General features: G+C 39.1%; 3 protein-coding genes, 2 long non-coding RNA genes and 1 pseudogene across 8 annotated transcripts; 2 read left to right on the top strand and 4 right to left on the bottom strand.

Moving 5' to 3' along the window:
• The first annotated feature begins 59 nt into the window (after window positions 1-59).
• LOC104454140 lies at window positions 60-2,954 on the top strand (annotated as a pseudogene).
• Window positions 2,955-4,730: 1,776 nt separating this feature from the next.
• On the bottom strand, window positions 4,731-6,364 carry LOC120290925. Of its 4 annotated transcripts, XR_005548715.1 has the most exons (3): window positions 6,063-6,364; window positions 5,429-5,773; window positions 4,731-5,301 (listed from the first exon to the last, which is right to left on the bottom strand). It is a non-coding gene; the product is annotated as an uncharacterized LOC120290925 (long non-coding RNA). The 4 variants fall into 4 exon arrangements; XR_005548712.1 differs by having other exon boundaries at window positions 4,731-5,773; window positions 6,058-6,364; XR_005548711.1 differs by having other exon boundaries at window positions 4,731-5,773.
• A 6-nt stretch (window positions 6,365-6,370) lies between these two features.
• On the bottom strand, window positions 6,371-8,416 carry LOC120295546 (pentatricopeptide repeat-containing protein At1g63330-like). The gene has a single exon (XM_039316771.1). It carries the CDS (start codon window positions 8,330-8,332, stop codon window positions 6,371-6,373), a length of 1,962 nt encoding a protein of 653 aa, XP_039172705.1. The 5' UTR covers window positions 8,333-8,416.
• A 4,463-nt stretch (window positions 8,417-12,879) lies between these two features.
• On the top strand, window positions 12,880-13,239 carry LOC120295543 (antifungal protein ginkbilobin-like protein 2). The gene has a single exon (XM_039316767.1). It carries the CDS (start codon window positions 12,880-12,882, stop codon window positions 13,237-13,239), a length of 360 nt encoding a protein of 119 aa, XP_039172701.1.
• A 733-nt stretch (window positions 13,240-13,972) lies between these two features.
• LOC120291483 lies at window positions 13,973-15,907 on the bottom strand. The gene is made up of 2 exons (XR_005549543.1): window positions 15,215-15,907; window positions 13,973-14,828 (listed from the first exon to the last, which is right to left on the bottom strand). It is a non-coding gene; the product is annotated as an uncharacterized LOC120291483 (long non-coding RNA).
• Window positions 15,908-15,984: 77 nt separating this feature from the next.
• On the bottom strand, window positions 15,985-17,511 carry LOC120295539 (putative pentatricopeptide repeat-containing protein At1g12700, mitochondrial). The gene is made up of 2 exons (XM_039316762.1): window positions 16,276-17,511; window positions 15,985-16,013 (listed from the first exon to the last, which is right to left on the bottom strand). Exons 1-2 carry the CDS (start codon window positions 17,231-17,233, stop codon window positions 15,985-15,987), a joined length of 987 nt encoding a protein of 328 aa, XP_039172696.1. The 5' UTR covers window positions 17,234-17,511.
• Between the last annotated feature and the right edge of the window lie 2,741 nt (window positions 17,512-20,252).

Raw genomic sequence — 20,252 nt, 5'->3', positions numbered from 1 at the left:
CCCCTGAAGAGGCTAAGCCACAGTGAAACTTGTCAGCCCGAGCTTTGTCGTGGCTCGCGATGGCCACGCGAGGCTCGGCCTCATCGAGCCACCTCCAGCATGGTGTCACCGCAGTGGAAAATGCGCATTTGGTTGTTTTGAAAACGCTCTTAGGAAAATGCAAATATCTTTAAGCTAATTTTTTTTTTTTATCTAAAACCTAAAAGGTTTTAGAGGTCAAGGTTCGAAGAAATACAAAAAGTTGGTTAAAATTTCTTTGCAAAGCTATTTTGGAGTAATGAATGTTTGGTAAATTTTTTTATAAAGGGCTTTTGGATTTCTTTTTTCTTTTTATTAAAAAATGTTAAACTCTTTACCATCCCTAATAAAGGTAAATGTAATTTTGGAACAATGAGAAATAAAATTGAAAAACCAAAAAAATTTATGATAATAGTTTTAGAGGAAAAAAAAAGTAATTTCGGTATTTGATCGAATGCTAAAAGCCCAAAACTGATCTCTATGGATAGGCTTGGGCTTTTAACTTTTCCAAAGCCAACATTTGACTAAAAGTTCATTGGATAGGCTTGCCAAACACTACAGCATTTTTCCAATGGAGCTCATTAGGAAAACTGAACCAAGTGCACCATAAGTCTTATTACTGCCTTGGTGTCACGGATGCCTTCAACGTCCAAGCTGGCTGCTACCATGGCGTCTTTCATAATGCACAAGCAGCAGGAAAGATCGGCTTTTACCAAGGCGGCACTATAAACGGTACTCTCAATATTGAAATAAATATGATCGCTATTGCTGATTCGTTTTACATAATGTAGCTCTGAGGCTCTAATGCTGATACTATAGCACACAAACAGGGAGTGGTGAGGCAATTCTATCTTTTATGCATCTTATGGCAGTATAATCTTATGACCATGCATGGTTTTTTAAGGAAACTAATTGTCCACTTACTCTTTATTTAGATCAAAACATATAATATTGATTTAGTGAGGCTGGAGATGCTGTAGGTCTTTAGATTCCGTAGAAAGGACATAAGTTTGTTGTTATATTTTATGAGATGTTTCATGGTTGAGCCTCTGTATGGGTGTTGGAGACTGATGTTTAAATAAGATACTACAGCTAGGAAGAATTCTCTCCTAGCACAGATATATTTTTCACCACTTTTCTTTTCTTTTTTTTAAAAAGAAAGTGGGGGGACTTTTGCATTGCAGTAGAATAATATTGAGGTCCGCATGTGTGGTGCTGATTTTGATTAATCATTCTGCGTGGAAAGGAGTCCATTCTTTCTTGTTGTAACATGTCTAATGCCATAAGGTTGCTGGTATTTTCTCTGTTTTGGCATGAATTTCATATGCTTGGTCAGAGGAATTTGCTTTTTCTGGTTTTCCATGCACGCGCGTGCGTGAGAGAGAGAGAGAGAGAGAGAGAGATAGAGACCGCAGCCCCCGAGGGGGGGACGACTTCTAATCTCTGTTTTCTTGTCAGATTTGACCAGGATATTGTGGTTTACACTTTGGTTTCTGTGGCATGGGACATGAATTGGCTGGCAGATTAATTTGCTGTTAATTACTCTCTTGTACTGTAGGTATTGATCTTAAGTGAGAAGCTTCGTTCTGTCACTACACAGTTTGATCAGCTAAGAGCCATAAGCTTCCAGGATGCTATTAATACGGTGAGACCTAGAAGAAAACTTAATCAGTCTGCCAGTTCTATTCCTGCAGATAACTCACATGGTAATGTAGAATTCAAAGAGTCTAACGAAGTTCCAGGTGAGCTTCTAAGAGTCCAGCAAGAACACTTGGATGTGAGACAGAAGCCCTTCCGGTAATCACACAATCCACTTTTTTCCTTGGGAAAACTGATTATTGATGATGCTGATCGGTTATTTTACTCTAGCATTCAAGTCACTCAGACTTTTGTTCTGGCATATGTATTGCTCAGGTAGAGTTGACGAGCCTTCTAGATGCAGTCCAACAAACGGAAACGAAGATGGTGGAAATGTCTGCATTGAATCACCTCATTTCTACACGTGCTGCAGCAAGCTCAGCAGATAGAGCATCTATATGAGCAGGTGACAACTTTTCTTTCATTCCTTGTTTTATGTGTGGTTTTATTTTTTGGTTAAAATTCTTGTGTGGTTTAGTTGGATTAAAGTATGCATCATTTTCTGCCCCATCTTATCTGTATCTCCTGTTTCGCACATTTTTCTTTGCATGGTTTACCCACCCTAGTGTCTAGAGTGTGTTGTGCCTGCACATATATTTTTCCATTTGATTTGGGTTTTTCAGCTTAACCTGGGCAGCTACTAGGCATTGTTTTAATGAAATCTTTAGATTTGATTGCAATTATATCTCTCTTAATCAGAAATTTCGAGTAGGAGTCAAAAGTTGTAAAACTCGTGTTCAAATTGGAGAAGTTGACTTTTGGACCAACTAGGTTTTCGAACGCCTCCCTTTCCCTCTTCAAAGGGAAAAATTATTAGGTGGATGTATCCAACTGAACATTGGATTAGGTGTTTCAATGTGGAAAGTGGTGGACCCACGAGATTGAATGATCCAGATTGATGAGGTGCTTGTTTTGGCTATTGATATGTTGAATGGTTGGAGAGGGTCAGCACGATGGAAAAAGGGGATTTTATGACGTGGTTGGAGGTGGTGTTTTTATTTCAATCAACGTTGCTGATGTTGCTGAAGCAGGGAAAACATTGAACTTAGTTTCTTGTTGAATGTTGTGCTGCTTTCATGAGTTAGAAGAGGAAGATTGGAGGCAAAAGGGGTGAAGTTCCAATCTGTGGAGTAGATGTAAATTGTCCCTGGGCATTCAGTTGTTCTGCAAGAGAAACACCGCTCTTTCATGACTTTTTTTTTTTTTTTGTACAGCTGCACCTGCGGGGTATTCTGTTTGGATTTGAGGGAAGAGCTGAGGAGGAAGGAATGATGAATTCGCCACTCCCTGAATTTTAACCAATCAACAGTTTTAGAAGAAGCGAGGGCATGCTTGTCCTTGTATCATCTATTTCGTGAGCTCCAACAAGGGATCTCATGGGATGCATGTGAATGCAATGGTCTATGTAAATTTGCGAGTTCTAGTCAAGCTAAGATAGAATAGGTTAAATGCTATCCAATATAGGATATAAAAAGAAGAAACAAGCATTCAACAAATAAGCAAAGGAATCAAGAATCTTCTTGATTAATTTGTCTAGAATCGTTGTGGTTAATGAAAGATTACTCCAGAGAAATAGACGACCCTTAAATGAGAGTACCAGATGAAAAAGACAGGAGCAACATCAGCAACATCAGCAACATACACATGAATATCGAGGGACAATTGAAACATGGCTAGGCCCTCAATAGTTCCAAAAAAGAAAACTCAGGATTATCAATGATCCGTGGGAGAGGGCGACAAATTTGTGTATGCTCAAATTGTACAATTATGTGCAACTGTTGCTTAAATAGTAAAAAGGACACGTGAGCCAAAGAAAAAAGGACAAATGCAAACTAAAGAAATACTTTGAATTACTTAAACAGATCAAATTGCATAACTAGCCCTCAGCAAAATATGAAATTGCATTGTTTCCATTCTATAAACAAATAGTTAGAAGCTTTTAAGATTGTTTATGCATTGGTACCATGGAAGAAAGCTTGAGATGCTAATCATAGGAGAAAACCTATTGGGTACAACTGCTATAAATAGTCAGGACTTGAGCCTATCAACGTAGAAAGTTGGGTTGAGAGAAAAATTAAGGTATATCACATTATGGATACTAATAATGCTACTGTTGTCCCTCTTGATGTTCAATATTGTCAAAGGTGCTCCGAACAATGGCATAGTTTATTGGGCTTGCAATACCGGTTCCCTTTGAAGTGGCGATCCTTATGCAAACGGCGTGGCTTATGTCCTCGAGGACATGATGACTGTGATGCCAAATCACGTGGACTACAACTACTCCACTGCATCTCCTTATCCCACAGCAACCGCCTATGGTCACACTTCCTGTAGGCAAGCACTTTCTTATAGCGACTGTGGCATATGCATAATCTCTATTAAATCCCAAATACTGGTCATCTGTCCAAATAGTTAGGGCGCTCAAGTCAATCTTGAAGATTGTAGAATGAAGTATGAAAACTACCCGTTCACTAATTAAGTAATTTGGCGCCGAACATAGAGAACCTTGTTTGAATGGCAACGGCACTGGGATGTGCGTTGCTTAAGTGTGTTGAAGGATAAATGCTCTAGTCATGTATCCTAATTTATATTTTGTGTAGTTGTTTCTGCCATTCATGTTGTCATGTTTATTGTGGGAAATGATATGATGTGTCTCCTATGCTTTTTTTGTTAGTTTAAAGTTCTCAAATTGCCTTTTTATGACCGAGAAAACTAAGAAAGCAGCTAAAAGCTAATGACTCGTATGAAAAATCAAATTTGTATAGTCTAATTTGCACGTCATTCGGTTTGTTCCTATGATACTTAAGCGAGCCCTCGAGAGAGAGGACGTGCAGGATAGTGCAAAACCAAAAGCCGGAATCAATAGAAGGAAACGCTGCATAAAGGCTAAAAGAAATGGTAACGACCTTGCTAAAGTCGCTTGTGAATTTGACATATACGTTGAACTCGAAGCACAACTCCCTGTTGAAATTCCAACAGAAATAACAATGACTTTGTCCCTAGTATTTGCATACGGATCACCACTTGAAAATCATTAAGGAGGTTGAGAACATATTTACAGCATGCAAGACAGATGCCACGTGAGGATTCAGTCTTTTCGTTGCCAAGAGAATATTTCCAAGAAGCCAAATCAGCAAAACAGAAACTATGTCAAATCAATTACTGGTCATACCACATAAGTGTCATCAGCATAAACTAAAATAAGTACAGAGGATGAGCTAATGCATGAACAAGAAAATGGACTTATCAGCATAAGATTGAACCAAACCAGCATCTACTAACGCAGGAGGGGATACTTAAGAAAGCAATTTTCTCTGAAGATTTTACTTTTCATCGTAAAAGTGGCCTTGCTTCAGTTGATAAGCCAATGAACCTGCGTTGTCAAATCAGGAAACAGGCAAAAGAGAGCCAAGGAGTTGATCCTCTTGTGATATATGCACAACTTCAATTTGAACCTTTTGCTTGACGAGTTATTTTTTCTGAGTTCAATTGATCATGTCTGTCATGGTATCCATGCGTGAACTTAGCTCGAAGACTTGTCTCTAAAACGTTTGCACGCTACTACGATTGAGTCAGCAAACAAAGAGTAGAGGGCATGCCGAGAGGCAGATTGTCCAGGGAAATCCTCCTGTCGTAAGTGAGACACTTAAAAACAAACAGAAAAATGTGCTCCCGAGTCAGTAATTAAGACAGACAAAAATGGCAAGGAATGTACCTCTATCAATCAGGAAAGTAATTCAATTGATGCAGTGGAAAAGACGATGGAATTTACATAATCTGGGCCTGACCACGATGAAGTTGATTGTTGCTCGCTCAAGACGGCTAGCATTGTTTGTCAACAGTGTTCTTGTTCACCCATCATCAGATGCTTTTCAGAAAATCCCTTGCAGTGCAAAGGGGAAGATACTTCAAGTAGCTTTCATACACTTGCAGCCACGTTTCTTAGTCAGCAAGCTGTCCCCCAAACTTCGCTGTTATTTGCATGTAAGAAGAAGAGCAAATAAACCAAATATGTAATCGACCTGTGGTGATAATCTGATACACAGCTTGACTCAAATATACTCCACTGGCGATTCAAACACCATCCACTTCAAGGTATGCCTCTTCTTTGAAGTATCTGTGGTAAATAGGACATCGAAAGGATCAGATTGTGAAGAAAGAAAGTGTATAACAGAAAACTAGAATCTCTCTCTCAAAGCACATACACAATAGGCTAATCAGGATTTATGACATAATATACTTCATTACATAGTAAATTTATCGCTACTAACATCTATTTAATACAATATCATCCTCAGACTGCTTGATCATTTGTATGAATTTCCCCTGTTTGAAAAACATTAGGCACCAAAAGCACTAACAGATGAGTACACATAATAGTTCAATGCAGAGATTTCATACCGAACCTAGATATACAAGGATGATAAAAATCCACCTTATACCCCTCCAAATATTTGCCGTCTTGGGCAGTTCAATTCAGTGAATTGTCTCTGAGATTTGAAACAACTTCATCAATGGGACATGGGACACAATGAGAAGATGTTTGGAAGAAAACTTGGCGTTAATCTGATTTACTCTTCATCACATTTCAGATGAAAACTTGGACAGATCTCAGAGACAATGGACAGTTCTCCTAGTAAAGGAAGAAGTTCCATTTGTCATGAGGTATTTGATCCACAACTCCATTGTTGCTACATCTGCAGAAAAGCCCCTTTCAACCATTTTCATCAACAAGTTGCGCCACTCTAGTATTTTCGTTATTTCTTAGTAGTCCTTGGATCATTGTGTTGTAAGCGACACCGTCTGGAAAGCATCCATTTCCTTCCATCTCCTTTAGAAGCAGATATGCTTCCTCCGTACGTCCTCCTTTGCACAACTCACGCATGAGAATGTTATATGTCCACACATTAGGTTGCAAGCCTCGAGCATGCAAACAATTAAACAGCCCCTTTGCATTGTCGAGTTTTCCAGCATTACACATGCCATTTATTAGGATATTGTAAGCCACAATGTTAGGGACAAATTTGGAACCTATCATCTTTCGAAGCAATATCATAGCCTTGTCAATCTGTCGGGTTTTACACAAGCCATCCAGGAAAGCACTCAAGGTGTAACGATCTAGAGAGACATTGCGAGATTGCATCTCGTTAATTAGCTCCCCTGCGGCTTGAAGGTTCCCAACCTGGCAATATCCATTTACGAGAGTGTTGTATGTGATGACATCAGGATACAAGCCCCTTTGCAGCATTTCTTGGAAAAGCATCTTTGATTTGTCAACTCTTTTCCCTTTGCAGTATCCATTAATCAACGTGTTATAACAAACAACATTAGGCGAGCAGCCTCTTTTAACCATCCAATTAAGCACTTCCATAGCTTCGTCCATTCTATTTTGCAAACAATAACCGTTCATCAATGTATTATAAGTGAAAATATCAGGCACAATACCTAATTGAATCATCTGGTCAACTACGGCCTTTGCCTCTGCAAGCATTCCTTCTTTACAATGTGCATCCACCAGAATAGTGAAGGTTTGAACATCTGGCATTACTCTGCTTCGCACCATATGACTCAGCAGTCTTCGGGCCTCTTTGAATTGGCCAGAATTGCACACTCCTTGAATGACAGAGGTATAAGTAACGGCGTTCGGTTCAATTCCTGCCTCCATCATCTTCTCTAACAAGACCATAGCATCTTTCCATTGGCCTAGGTTGCATAAGCAGTGAACCAACGAGCCATAAGTGAATATGTCAGGTTGGATGCCTGCGCTTGTCATTTCTTTCGACAATCCCAGAGCATCTTCCAGCTGGCCTACATTGCACAGACTGTGAATCAAGGAGGTATAAGTAACAACATCTGGTTTGATACCTTTCTTACTCATGCTTTCGTGGAGTCTCAAGGCCTCTGTGATCAATCCCTCCTTGCAAAGACCATCGATTACTATGTTGTATGTGAAGGAATTGATCCTGCAGCTTCTCTCTTCCCAGTCCCTTAGCAATTCGATGGCCAATCTGGTGTTACCCGCCCTGCATAGCCCCTTGGCAACTATCGCATACGTAGTCTCATTAGGTTCGGGGCCATTTCGTCCCATATTATCGAGGAACCTCAACGCTTGATCAGTTTTGCCCTGAATAAAGAGACCATCAATCAGGGTGCTCGACGTCACCACAGTGATGGGAAACCCAAGCTTGAAGATTCTGCCCAGGATACACAAACCCAAATCAACCTGCCTTAACCGGCAGAAGCAATTCATCCAAATGGTCAGCAAGGCAACATCATCCTCAATCCCCAAAGAAGGTAGCTGCTCAATCAAGCGGATGGCAGTCGAGAAGTGCTTCATCCTCACTATAGCACCCAACAGTAGACTGAAATCCCCGGAGGAAGGCAAAGGGCTCGCCTTTATCAATTTACCGAAGCAACACAGGGCATCACCCACACTCGTAAACCCACCACCACCAGCTCTGCAATTTCTCCTCACGTAACTCAAGACCTGGTTGGGGTCGTCTAAATTAGGGTTAGGGGTCGAGGAAAACCTCCGACAACGGCGAGACGAGAAAGGGAGATGAGTAGGATGAAGGAGATGGAGGATGGAATGGGATGACGACTCGCTGGAGATCGCAGCTGGAGCACCAAGAAGGAGGAAGATGGAAGAAGCAGGGCAGAACTTCGTTGGCTTCATCAGTTGATGATGAATCTGAAAACTGAAAAGCTTCAGCTTACGGCTCTCTCTCTCCGTCTCTCCCTATCAAGCTTTCATATTCGGGCTTGGTTTTTTATGGCAAAAGATCGCTTTAAGTGTTAAAAATTGGTACAAATAGATACTAAAATCGGAACAAAATAAATTATTTAAGTTCGACCAAAATATTAACATGTGCAATTGTCGACATAATAAATGTAAAACGGTGTCGTTTTGCACGCTGATGTGGATAGATAATGCAAAAATGATGTCGTTTTAATCTTGACCTACTAAAAAATTAATATAAAAATTAAAACATTTAAAAATAAAAAAGGGAGGCGGCTGAAATTGAGCCCTCGCCGCCACTACGCCGAGAAGGGCTAGCGACCTCGGTCAACCTACGGAGAGCCCGCGAGCCCTTACCCCAATCTAGGCGAGGCGCCACCCATCCTCGCTGGCCAGGCCAAGGGCCGTCACCCTTGCCCCAGATCGGGGCAAGGGCTCGTGGCCCTAGTCATCGGTTCTTGAGGTCACCGACCCCCGGCCAAGGCGGTGACCCCGGCCGACCCTCCCCGTAACGACCCTTCCCCAACGACGAGAACTTCTCGGTAGCAACGAGAACTTAGTCCTTAGTTGCCTCCCTCCTTTTTTTATCTTTTAATTTTGTTAATTTTTTTTTTAAAAAATTGTATTTTTATTTTTAAATATTTTAAATAAATTTAGTTTTAAATTTCATTTAATTAATTTTTATATTAATTTTTTACCACGTCGCATCTACCAAAACGACACTATTTTGCATTTCCTTCACTGAAAATCGTCACGTCAGCATTTTGATCGGATTTTTGCCGAATTGACACTTAAGTGATTCATCTTTTCCGATTTTGACACTCAAAGTGTCATTTTCATAACTTTTGACACTTAAATATTTTGTCGCCAACTTTTGGCATTTCTGAGAATCCTGGTGTTGTTTATTGGTTATAATATCGAACAAAAAGATGTAGATATGGTTAGGACATGATTTCAAATGATTTCACATCATCATTCACTAACAATACAAATATTTTTTTTTATCAAATTTTTTTCGCAAGCTAAACAGTAAGAAAGAACATGAGCAGTGACGAGCTATGGTATAAGGATTCGATGCACAATTACAAAGAAAACATAATAAAAGCGAAGAAATTGAAACACGAGATTTATCTTATATCGCCAGTTAAGGGGTCACGCACAACAACAAATGCTGCTTGGGGGTCGCTTGAGGTCGCACAACTCAGGTGAGGCTGTTTAGCAACCAAATTCGATCACTGGCCGCCAATGGCTAAACTTTAAAAAAAATGTAAAAACTTTTTTTAACAAAAATTTATTAAAAGTCCATTACAAATGCAATTTTTATTGAACAGCATTTAAACCAAAGTTGTTTTTGCTGCACTTTAAAATTAAAATTCGCCAAACACTATTTACATTTCGAAAAATCCCTTTAATCCAAAGGTATTTGCATTTTCCCAATAACATTTTCCAAAATTAAATGAAAAGGGATCTATATATACCCAATGGCTATTCATGGGTATAAACCCATGTTTTTAATAAAATGCGAGCTCAAACTAAGCTCCCGAATTGAGATTATGAATCACGTCCCAATATATAGTATATTACGGAGACTGTTGTTGGAGAGGCAAAACTAGCAAAAAAAAATAGGGATGGATTTGAGTGGGGCATAGAGCGGGAGAGAAGTAGTGGCGGATGGCAACGAATACTCCGAATACTCCAGTGGTGGATGGCGATGCTTGGGCTAGTCATTGGTGGCTGCGATCAGCGAGAGAAGCAAACAAGAATTAGAGGCGAGAAAGGCATCTAAAATGCGATTCACTCACCCAAAATGAAAAACAAAATGAGTTTACTTTCGTTAACAAACTCTAATTGGTAGTGCCTTAAACATTTATCCCAAAGCTTTAGTCTTTTGAAAAAAAAAATCTCAAATTAATACCTCATGATATATTTATCCAAACTAACTTCATCTCACAAAACATCCCAAATTGATTGCCCTCGCCGAAATATATGCTCTATTAAAATGCATATATGTCAACATATGTGAATTTTCCACATTGGATCAATCATTCTTCACCTATCATTCGTCTTATAGCCATCTACCATTTGTGTTGACAAGTATGCATTACAAGTAGATTTTGGTTTGGAATACCAATTTGGGGGGTTTTTTTTTCGTTAGATGAAATAAATTTGCAATAAATATGTCATGTGTTTACTAATTTGAGATTTTCTAGTTTTATTAACCCAAAAAAAATCAGAAAAAAAGCCAAAATACCATGTTAGACGCTTTTTCTCGAAGGACCCTTAAAATGGGCTTTTCTCAAATTCTCCAAGAAGTGAGCTATACCCCATGCTCATCAATGATGCTAAAATATCTATCCAATGAGCATGCGACGGTCACATGGCCATCTCCACCATCAGTTAGGGTTTAATTCGTCCCAAAACTTCCATTACCCTCAAAATTTCTCACGTGAAGTCCCATAAATTGCACAAAATAAGCCCCCAAATCCCGGTAATGTGTCATTTAAAAGCTTGTTTTGTATAATTTATGATGGTATAAATTTTGTTCCACACACAGTGCACCCAAAATCAACCAAGCTTTTCCGATTCGATGAACAACATATTGGCTAAAATTGATATAAAAATTGGATGAAAGAGAAGATCGCATTCGGAAGGCGCCATATCTGCACTCACTAGGTCTAAATTATGATATTTCACTAAAAGGTACTATGCCGCCCAAATTATCAAATACACTAAATAGAAAACAATCAATGCTTTAATATAGATGTGGCATATTGTTCTTCGAAAAGAGAAAAATGAATATTGTCTTCTTCCTCTCTTGCTCTTTTCTCAAGTTGAATAATAACATGCCGTATTCAAATACAAGATAATTATCTCTTTATCCGACCAATCTCCTTTTTGAAGCCATGATAGCTTGTTTTGAGGAGAGTGGTCCTTATACATAAGGGTGAGCGATTCCGGATTTTTATAGGTTCCACGGAACATCGAACATACCTACTAAAATAAGTTTATTATTTTTTGGAACCTAAAACCTATCCACATACCTTAAAACCTAGAATCTACCTTGTTGTATGTTCCAAGGTCTGTTCCAAGTTCTTCCCAGGTTTCACTTGTATTATTAATTGAATGATTACAATGCATCATTTTTAAAGACCACTATTATTGTTACAATTCACTGATCACAACTTATATTTGGATACATGAATAATATGAAACATTAACAAAATAAAAAATCCCAGTCATAAAATGAAAACTCATACTAGTGATTCAATAGACACCGTGGAATACTATAGAATTATAAGAAGACATAAACAAACAAAAATACACATTTGTTCTAGCTTGTACCTACCTGGAAACTGGAATCTATTATCTAAATAAATTCATCAATTTTTGAAACTTGAAACCTACCCTATATACCTTGAAACTTAGAACTAGACAAGTTCCCACTAATTTGGTTCTTCAGTTCTAGGATCTACCTTGAAACCATGCTCACCCCTACTTATACACACTACATATTCTCTTAGAAAGAACTTCAAAGAACATGGGTTGGGTTTATTGAGTCGATCCATTTTGGGTAGACTTGATCTAATATCCAATAGGCCCGGATTTGAAAATGCTATGGCATAGAGCAAACGGTACCACCACAGTGATTAGTAGTGATGGTACTAGTGAGCTGTTTCTTTTGGCTGTTTCTGTAGATATCTCATGTATTTTGTGAGCACCAATGAGTGATCTCATGTGATGCATGTGAATGCAACGGTTTACGTAAATTTGGGAGTACTAATCAAGCTAAAAATTGAATAATTCAATGTTATGCAAGATAGAATGTAAAAAGAAAAACAAAAACAAGGATTCAACGAATGAGCAAGGGAATCAAGAATCTCCTTTGATTAAGTTTGTCTAGAGTTGTTGGAGTCAACGAAAGATAACTCCGGAGAAATAGACGAGACATAAATGAGAGTACAAGATGACAAAAAGAACGAGCAACATAAATGACATACAAATGAACATTGAGAGGCAATTGAAACGTGATAAAACTCTCGTTAATTCCAAAAAATGAAAAATCGGAATTACCGATGATCTGTGAAAGATGGACAAATTTGTGTGTGTTCAAATTGTACAATTGTGTGCGACGGTTGTCCAAGTAGTAGAAACAACACGTTAGCCAAAGAAAAAGGACAAATTGCAAACTAAAGAAATATTTTGAATTACTTAAACAGGTCAAATTGCATTTGCGTTGTTTTCATTCTGTATACAAACAGCTAGAAGCTTTTAAGATTGTTTATGCATTGGTACCATGGAAGAACAAAAAAATATCAAATTGCGTTTTTTTTTTTCATTCTATATACAAACAGCTAGAAGCTTTTGTTTATGCATTGGTGCCATGGAAGAAAGGTCGATATGCTAATCGTAGGGGAAAACCTATTGCGCACAATTGCTATAAATAGTCAGGACTAGGGCGAAAAAAAATTAAGGTATATCACATTATGGATACTCCTTCAAGAGTTGGAATTATGCTAATGTTGTCCCTCTTGATATTCAATGTTGTCAAAGGTGCCCCGCGCACCGGTATAGTTAATAGGGCTTGCAATACCGGCTCCTATTCGAGCGACAATCCTTATGCAAACAACATGACTTACATTCTCGAGGACATGGTGACCGTGACACCAAATCACGCGGACTACGACTACTCTACCACATCTCCTTATACCGTGGCAGCCGCCTACGGTCTCGCAACTTGTAGCCAAGCACTTTCTTACAGCAATTGTGGCAAATGCACGGGCTCCGTTAAATCCCCAATACTGGCGATATGTCCAAACAGTGGACATGTCTTGGCACTCAAGTGAAGCTTGAACATTGTAGAATGAGGTATGAAAACTACTTATTCAACGGTTACGTAGTTTGGCGCCAAACATAGAGAACCTTGTTTGAATGGCAACAAACCCAGAACATGCGTTGCTTAAGTTTGTTGAAGAATAAGTCCTTTAGTCACGTATCTTGATTTCTGTTGTGCGTGGTTGTTTCTACTATACATGTTGTCATATTTATTGTGGGAAATGATATTGTTTCCTATACTTTCTTTGTTATTTTAAAGTTTTCAAATTGTTTTTTTTTTCATGACGAGAAGACCTAAGCAAGCAGCTAAAAGTTAACGACTATTATGAAAAATCGAACTTGCATTGTGCATCTAAGCTACACCCACATCATTGGGTTTGTTCCTATGATACTTAAGAGAGAGTCTTCAAGAGACGGCAGTTGGAGACACGCACAAAAGAGGACGTGCAAGATAGTGCAAAACCAGAAGTCTAAATCAATAGAAGGAAACGCTACCTAATGGCTAACAGAAATGGCCACGACCTTGCTAAAACCGCTTGTGAATTTACCATATATGTTGAACTCTTAGCACAATCCTCGATGAAATTCAGAAAGAAACAACCATGACTTTGCCCCCAGTTTTTGCATAAGAATCACTACCCGAAATCACTAAGGAGGTCAAAAACATGTTTACAGCATACAGTATTGATGCCGCACAAGGATTCAGTCATTTCAATGCCAAGAAAATATCTCAAGGAAGCCAAATCAGCCAAATAGAAACTATGTTAAATCAGTTACTGATCATAAGATATAAGTGTATTCAACATAAACCAAGATAAGTACAGAGGATGAGCTAATGCATGAAATGCAAAATGGACTTATCAGCATAAGATTGAAGCAAACCAGCATCCACTAACGCAGTAGGAGATGCTTAATAAACCAACTTTCTTTGAAGATTTTACGAGTCATCATAAAAGTGGAATTGCTTCAGTTGCTAAGCCCATGAGCCTGCTTTTTAAAATCAGGAAATAGACAAAAGAGACAGCCAAAGAGTTGATCCTCTTGTGACATACGCACAACTTCAAATTATTTTTTTCTGGCTTCGATTGATCATGTCTCCCACAGTATCCAATCGTGAACTTAGCTCAAAGACTGGTCTCCAAAATGCTTGTGCGCTACTATGATTGGGTCAGCAAACAAAGAGTAGAGGGCATGAAGAGAGGCAGATGGTCCAGGCAAGTCCCCCTGTTGTAAGTGAGAAACTTAAAAAACAAACAGAAAAATGTGTTCCCGAGTGAGTAATTAAAACAGATAAAAATGCCAAGGAATGTACCTCCGTTGAGAGCCAACCCTATTGATCGGCAAAGTAATTCAATTAATGCAGTGGAAAAGACAATGGAATTTAAATCATCTGGGCCTGACTGCGATGAAGTTGATTGTTGTTCTCAAGACCTCTAGCATTGGGAATGTTTGTCAATGGGGTTCATGTTCACCCATCATCAAATGCTTTTTGGAAAATCCCTTGCAGTGCAAAGGGGAAGATACTTCAAGTAGCTTTCATACACTTGCAGCCACGTTCCTCACTCAGCAAGCCATCCCTATGTTATTTGCACATAAGAAGCTGAGCAAATAAACCAAATATGTAATCGACCTGTGGTGATAATCTGAGTACACAGCTCGACCCAAATATTCTCCACTACCGATTCAAATACCATCCACTTCAAGGTATGCCTCTTCTTTGAAATATCTATGGTGAATAGGACATTGTAAGGATCAGATTGTGAAAAAAGAAAGTTTATAACAGAAAACTAGGATCTCTCTCTCAAAGCACATACACAATAGGCTAATCAGGATTTATGACAGAATATACTTCATTACAAAGTAAAGTTGTTGCAATTAACATCTATTTAATTCAATATCATCCTTAGACTGCTTAATCATTTGTATGAATTTCACCCGTTTGAATAACATTAGGCACCAAAAGCACTAACAGACGAGTAAACATACCAGTTAAATACAGAGATTTTGTACTGAACCTAGATATACAAGGATCAAAATCCACCTTCCACCCCTCCAAATATTTGCCATCTTGGCGGGTTCGATATAGTGAACTGTCTCCCAGATTTAAAACAACTTCATTAATGGGACATGAGACTCAGTGAGATGACGATTGGAAGAAAAATTGGCGGTAATCTGATTTACTCTGCATCACATTTCAGACGAAAAAAGTGGACAGATCTCAGAGACAATGGAGAGTTCTACTAGAAAAGGAAGAAGTTCCATCTTTCACGAGATATTTGACCCACAACTCCATCGTTGCTACATCTGCAGAAAAACCCCTGTCAACCATTTCACTGACAAGTTGCACGGCTCTAGTACTTTTGTTATTTCTTAGTAGTCCTTGGATTATTGTGTTATAATTGACCCCATCTGGAAATCATCCATTTCCTTCCATCTCCTTTAGGAGCTGATATGCTTCCTCTGTACGTCCTCCTTTGCACAACCCATGCATGAGAATGTTACATGTCGACATGTTAGGTTGCAAGCCTCGAGCATGCAAAGAATCAAACAGCCCCTTAGCATCGTCGAGCTTTCCGGCATTACACATGCTATTCATTATAATATTGTAAGTCACAATGTTTGGGACGAATTTGGAACCTTCCATCTTTTGAAGCAATGTCATGGCCTTGTCAATCTGTCGTGTTTACACAAGCCATCCAGGAAAGAATTCAAGGTATAATGATTTAGATACAGATCATGAGATCGCATCTCGTTAATTAGCTCCCCCGGCTTCTAGGTTCCCAACCTGGCAATATCCACTTATGAGAGTGTTGTACGTGATGACATCAGGATTCAAGCCCCTTTCAAGCATTTCTTGGAACAGTATTTTTATTTGTCAATTCTTTTCGCTTTGCAGTATCCGTTAATCAACATGTTATAGGTAACAACATTAGGTGAGCAGCCTCTTTCAACCATCAAATTAAGAACCGCCAGAGCATCATCCATCCTATTTTGCAAACAATAACCGTTCAACAATGCATTGTAAGTGACACTATCAGGCATTTTACCTAATTGAATCATCCGGTTGATTATGGCCTCTGCCTCTACAAGCATTCCCTCTTTACAATGTGCATCCACCAGAATATTGAAGGTTTGAACATTCGGCATGACTCTGCTTTGCACCATATGACTCAGCAGTCTTTGGGACTCTTTCAATTGGCCGGAATTGCACACTCCTTGAATGACAGAGGTATAAGTAACGACATCCGGTTCAATTCCTGCCTCCATCATCTTCTCCATCCAGACCGTCGCATCTTTCCATTGGCCTAGCTTGCACAAGTAATGAACCAAGGAGTTATAAGTGAATATGTCGGGTTGGATGCCTCCGCTTGTCATCTCTTTCAACAATATGAGAGCATCTTCCATCTGGCCTACATCGCACAGACCGTGGATCAAGGTGTTATAAGTAACAACATTTGGTTTGACGCCTTTCTTGCTCATAATGCCGTGGAGTCTCAACGCCTCTGTGATCAATCCCTCCTTGCAAAGACCATCAATTACTATGCCGTATGCAAAGGAACCGAGCCTGCAGCTTCTCTCTTCCCAGTCCCTCAGCAATTCAACGGCCAATCTGGTGTTACCTGCCCTGCATAACCCCTTGGCAATTATCGCATACGTGGTCTCATTAGGTTCGGGGCCATTTCGTCCCATATCATCGAGGAACCTCAAGGCTTGATCAGTTTTGCCCTGAATAAAGAGACCGTCAATCAGGGTGCTCGACGTCACCACAGTGATGGGAAACCCAAGCTTGAAGATTCTGCCCAGAATAGACAAACCCAAATCAACCCGCCTTAACCGGCAGAAGCAATTCATCCAAATAGTGAGCAACACAACATCATCCTCGACCCCCAAAGAAGGCAGCCGCTCAATCAAGCGGATCGCAGTCGAGTAGTGCTTCATCCTCACTATAGCACCCAACAGTAGACTGAAATCCCCGGAGGAAGGCAAAGGGCTCGCCTTTATCATTTTACCGAAGCAACACAGGGCATCACCGACACTCGTAAACCCACCACCACCAGCTCTGCAATTTCTCCTCACGTAACTCAAGACCTGGTTGGGATCGTCTAAATTAGGGTAAGGGGTCGAGGAAAACCTCCGACGAGGGGGAGACGAGAAAGGGAGATGAGAAGGATGAGGAGATGGAGGATGGAATGGGATGACGACTCGCTGGAGAACGCAGCTGGAGCACGAAGAAGGAGGAAGATGGAAGAAGCAGGGCAGACATTCTTTGGCTTCATCGGTTGATGATGGATCTGAAAGCTGAAAAGCTTCAGCTTATGGCTCTCTCTCTATCAAGCTTTCATATTCGGGCTTGGCTCTACCGTTTCTTGGTTATGATGATATCGAACAGAAAGATGTAGATCTGGATAGGACATGATTTCAAATGATTTCGCATCATTATTTACTGACAATACGAATATTTCTTTTATCCATTTTTTCAATAAGTGATACAATTAATCGCAAAATCAGATTTTCATTTTTTGTTAGTAGTGACTCATGCGCACAGTTTTACTTCTCCTCCAACTAATTGAGATTTACCGGATCATTGAACATACTGATAAACAGTGTGATAACATGATGATGAGCATCTAACAATATATTTCAATCCGCTTAACTTGTATCTACGACTACATATGTTTGTACGGATGAATAGATTATAGTATGTAATGCGGAATTTAACTCATTTCATGTCCCGATCCAACAATTGAAATTTGATTTAACAAATATTTCTGACTCAATCATTCCTAATTTCACTACAAGGCCTTGAGCATTATGCTTCATAAACCGCAATCCTTCTTAGAAATATAATTGTCCAAGGACCTAAACAATAATACCAGAGATGATTCACAAGCTAAAAAGAGAGGAAACAACAATCCTTCTTAGAAATATAATTGTCCAAGGACCTAACTAATAATGCCGAAGACGATTCATGAGCTAGCAAGAGAGAGAGAAAGAGAGAGAGAGAGCATGAGTAGTGATGGGCTATGGCGTTAAAATTTGACGCACAATCACAAGAAAATAAATTAAAAGCGAGAAGGAGAAATTGAAACACAAAATTTATCCCAAATCGCTCCTAAACTAGGAGTACATTTAGCAAATAACTCTACTATAATTAGCATATTGCATCTTTATGTTACAATTTTCAATTACAAGAGAAAGAAATTATATATGCTCAGTAACTATTCATGAGCTTAAGCCTAAACTGCTAATAAATATGAACTCAAATTATAAAAATCTCCAAACTCTTGTGTGCATTCCTGTTAATTGGGAGTATGGATCGCTTCCCCAATATATCATATAGTATGGAAGTTGTTGTTAGAGAAGCAAAAGTGGCAAAAAATAGGGATGGATTTGAGTGGGGCATAGAGCAGGAGAGAAGCAATGGCGGATTTATCTTATATCATCATTTACCGACAATACAAATATTTTTTTATCAATTTTTTTTTTATAAATGATACAAATGACCATTTTCACAAGCTAAACAGAGAGAAAGAACATGAGCAGTAACGAGCTATGGTGTAAGGATTCGACGCACAATTACAAAAAAAAAAAAAAAAAAAAAAAGCGAGGAAAAGAAATTGAAACACAAACCACCGCCCACGGTGGCTGCGGTGGTTTCACGCTCTCTCCCCCATCGAGGAGGGAGGGGTTCGAAACTCACGTAAGCATTCGTGCGACTCACCTGTGGCTGGGTCTGTGGTGGTGGCCTAGTTCATCCCGGGTTTACCCCCGCGGCTGCCGGCTGTTCGGGGTTCCCGAATTATCAAAAAAAAAAAAAGAAATTGAAACACAAGATTTATCTTATATCACTGGTCAAGGGGTTGTGCACATTGGCGACTCTATTTTGGGGTTGCTTGAGGTCGCACGACTCGAGTGGGGGCCGTTCAACGGACGAATCCGGTCGTTGGCCGCCGATGGCTAAACTTTAAAAAAATGTAAAAACTTTTTTTAACAAAAATTTATTAAAAGGCCTTTATAAATGTAATTTTTATCGAACGATATTTAAACCAAAGTGTTTTTAATGCACTTTAAAATTACAATTCACCAAACACTATTTACATTTTGGAAAACCCTTTGCCCCAAAAGTGTTTGCATTTTCCCAAGAACATTTTCTCAAAACCAAACCAAAGGGGACCTATATATACCCAGTAGCTACTCATGGGCTTAAACCCATATTATCAATAAAATACAAGCTTGAACTATAAAAGCTCCCAAATCAAGGTTATGAATCACGTCCCAATATGTAGTATATCACGGAGATTGTTGTTGGAGAGGCAAAACTAGCAAAAAATTGGGATGGATTTGAGTGGGGCATAGAGCGGGAGAGAAGCAATGGTGGACGGCAACGAATACTCCATTGGTGGACGGCGATACTTGGCCTAGTCATTGGTGGCTGCGATCGGCTCGGGCTAGTCATTGGTGGCTACGATCGGCGAGAGAGGCATCAAACGTGAGTGAATCGAGGGCAACGAGCTTACCCAAAATGAAAAACAAAATGAGTTTACTTTCATTAACAAACTCTAATTGGTAGTGCCTTAAACATTTATCCCAAAGCTTTAGTCTTTTGAAAAAATATCCCAAATTAATACCTCATGATATATTTATCCAAAGTAATTTCATCTCATAGAACATCCCAAATTGATAGCCCTCACCCAAATATATGCTATGTTAAAATGCATACATGTCAACATATATGAATTTTCCACATCGGATCAATCATTCTTCACCTCTCATTCATCTTATAGTCATCTGTCATTTGTGTTGATAGGTATGCATTACAAGTAGATTTTTGTTTGAATACCAATTTGGGTTTTTTTTTTTGTGAGATGAAATTAATTTGCGATAAATATGTCATGTGTTTACTAATTTGAGATTTTTTTTAGTTGTATTAACCCAAAAAAAAAACAGAAAAAAAGCCAAAATACCCTGTTAGACGCTTTTTCTTAAAGGACCCTTAGAATGGACTTTTCTCAAATTCTTCATG

The sequence above is a fragment of the Eucalyptus grandis genome, chromosome 1 (assembly GCF_016545825.1).
Source record: "Eucalyptus grandis isolate ANBG69807.140 chromosome 1, ASM1654582v1, whole genome shotgun sequence".
Classification (NCBI taxonomy): domain Eukaryota; kingdom Viridiplantae; phylum Streptophyta; class Magnoliopsida; order Myrtales; family Myrtaceae; genus Eucalyptus; species Eucalyptus grandis.
This window is presented reverse-complemented; position numbering and strand designations above follow the sequence as displayed.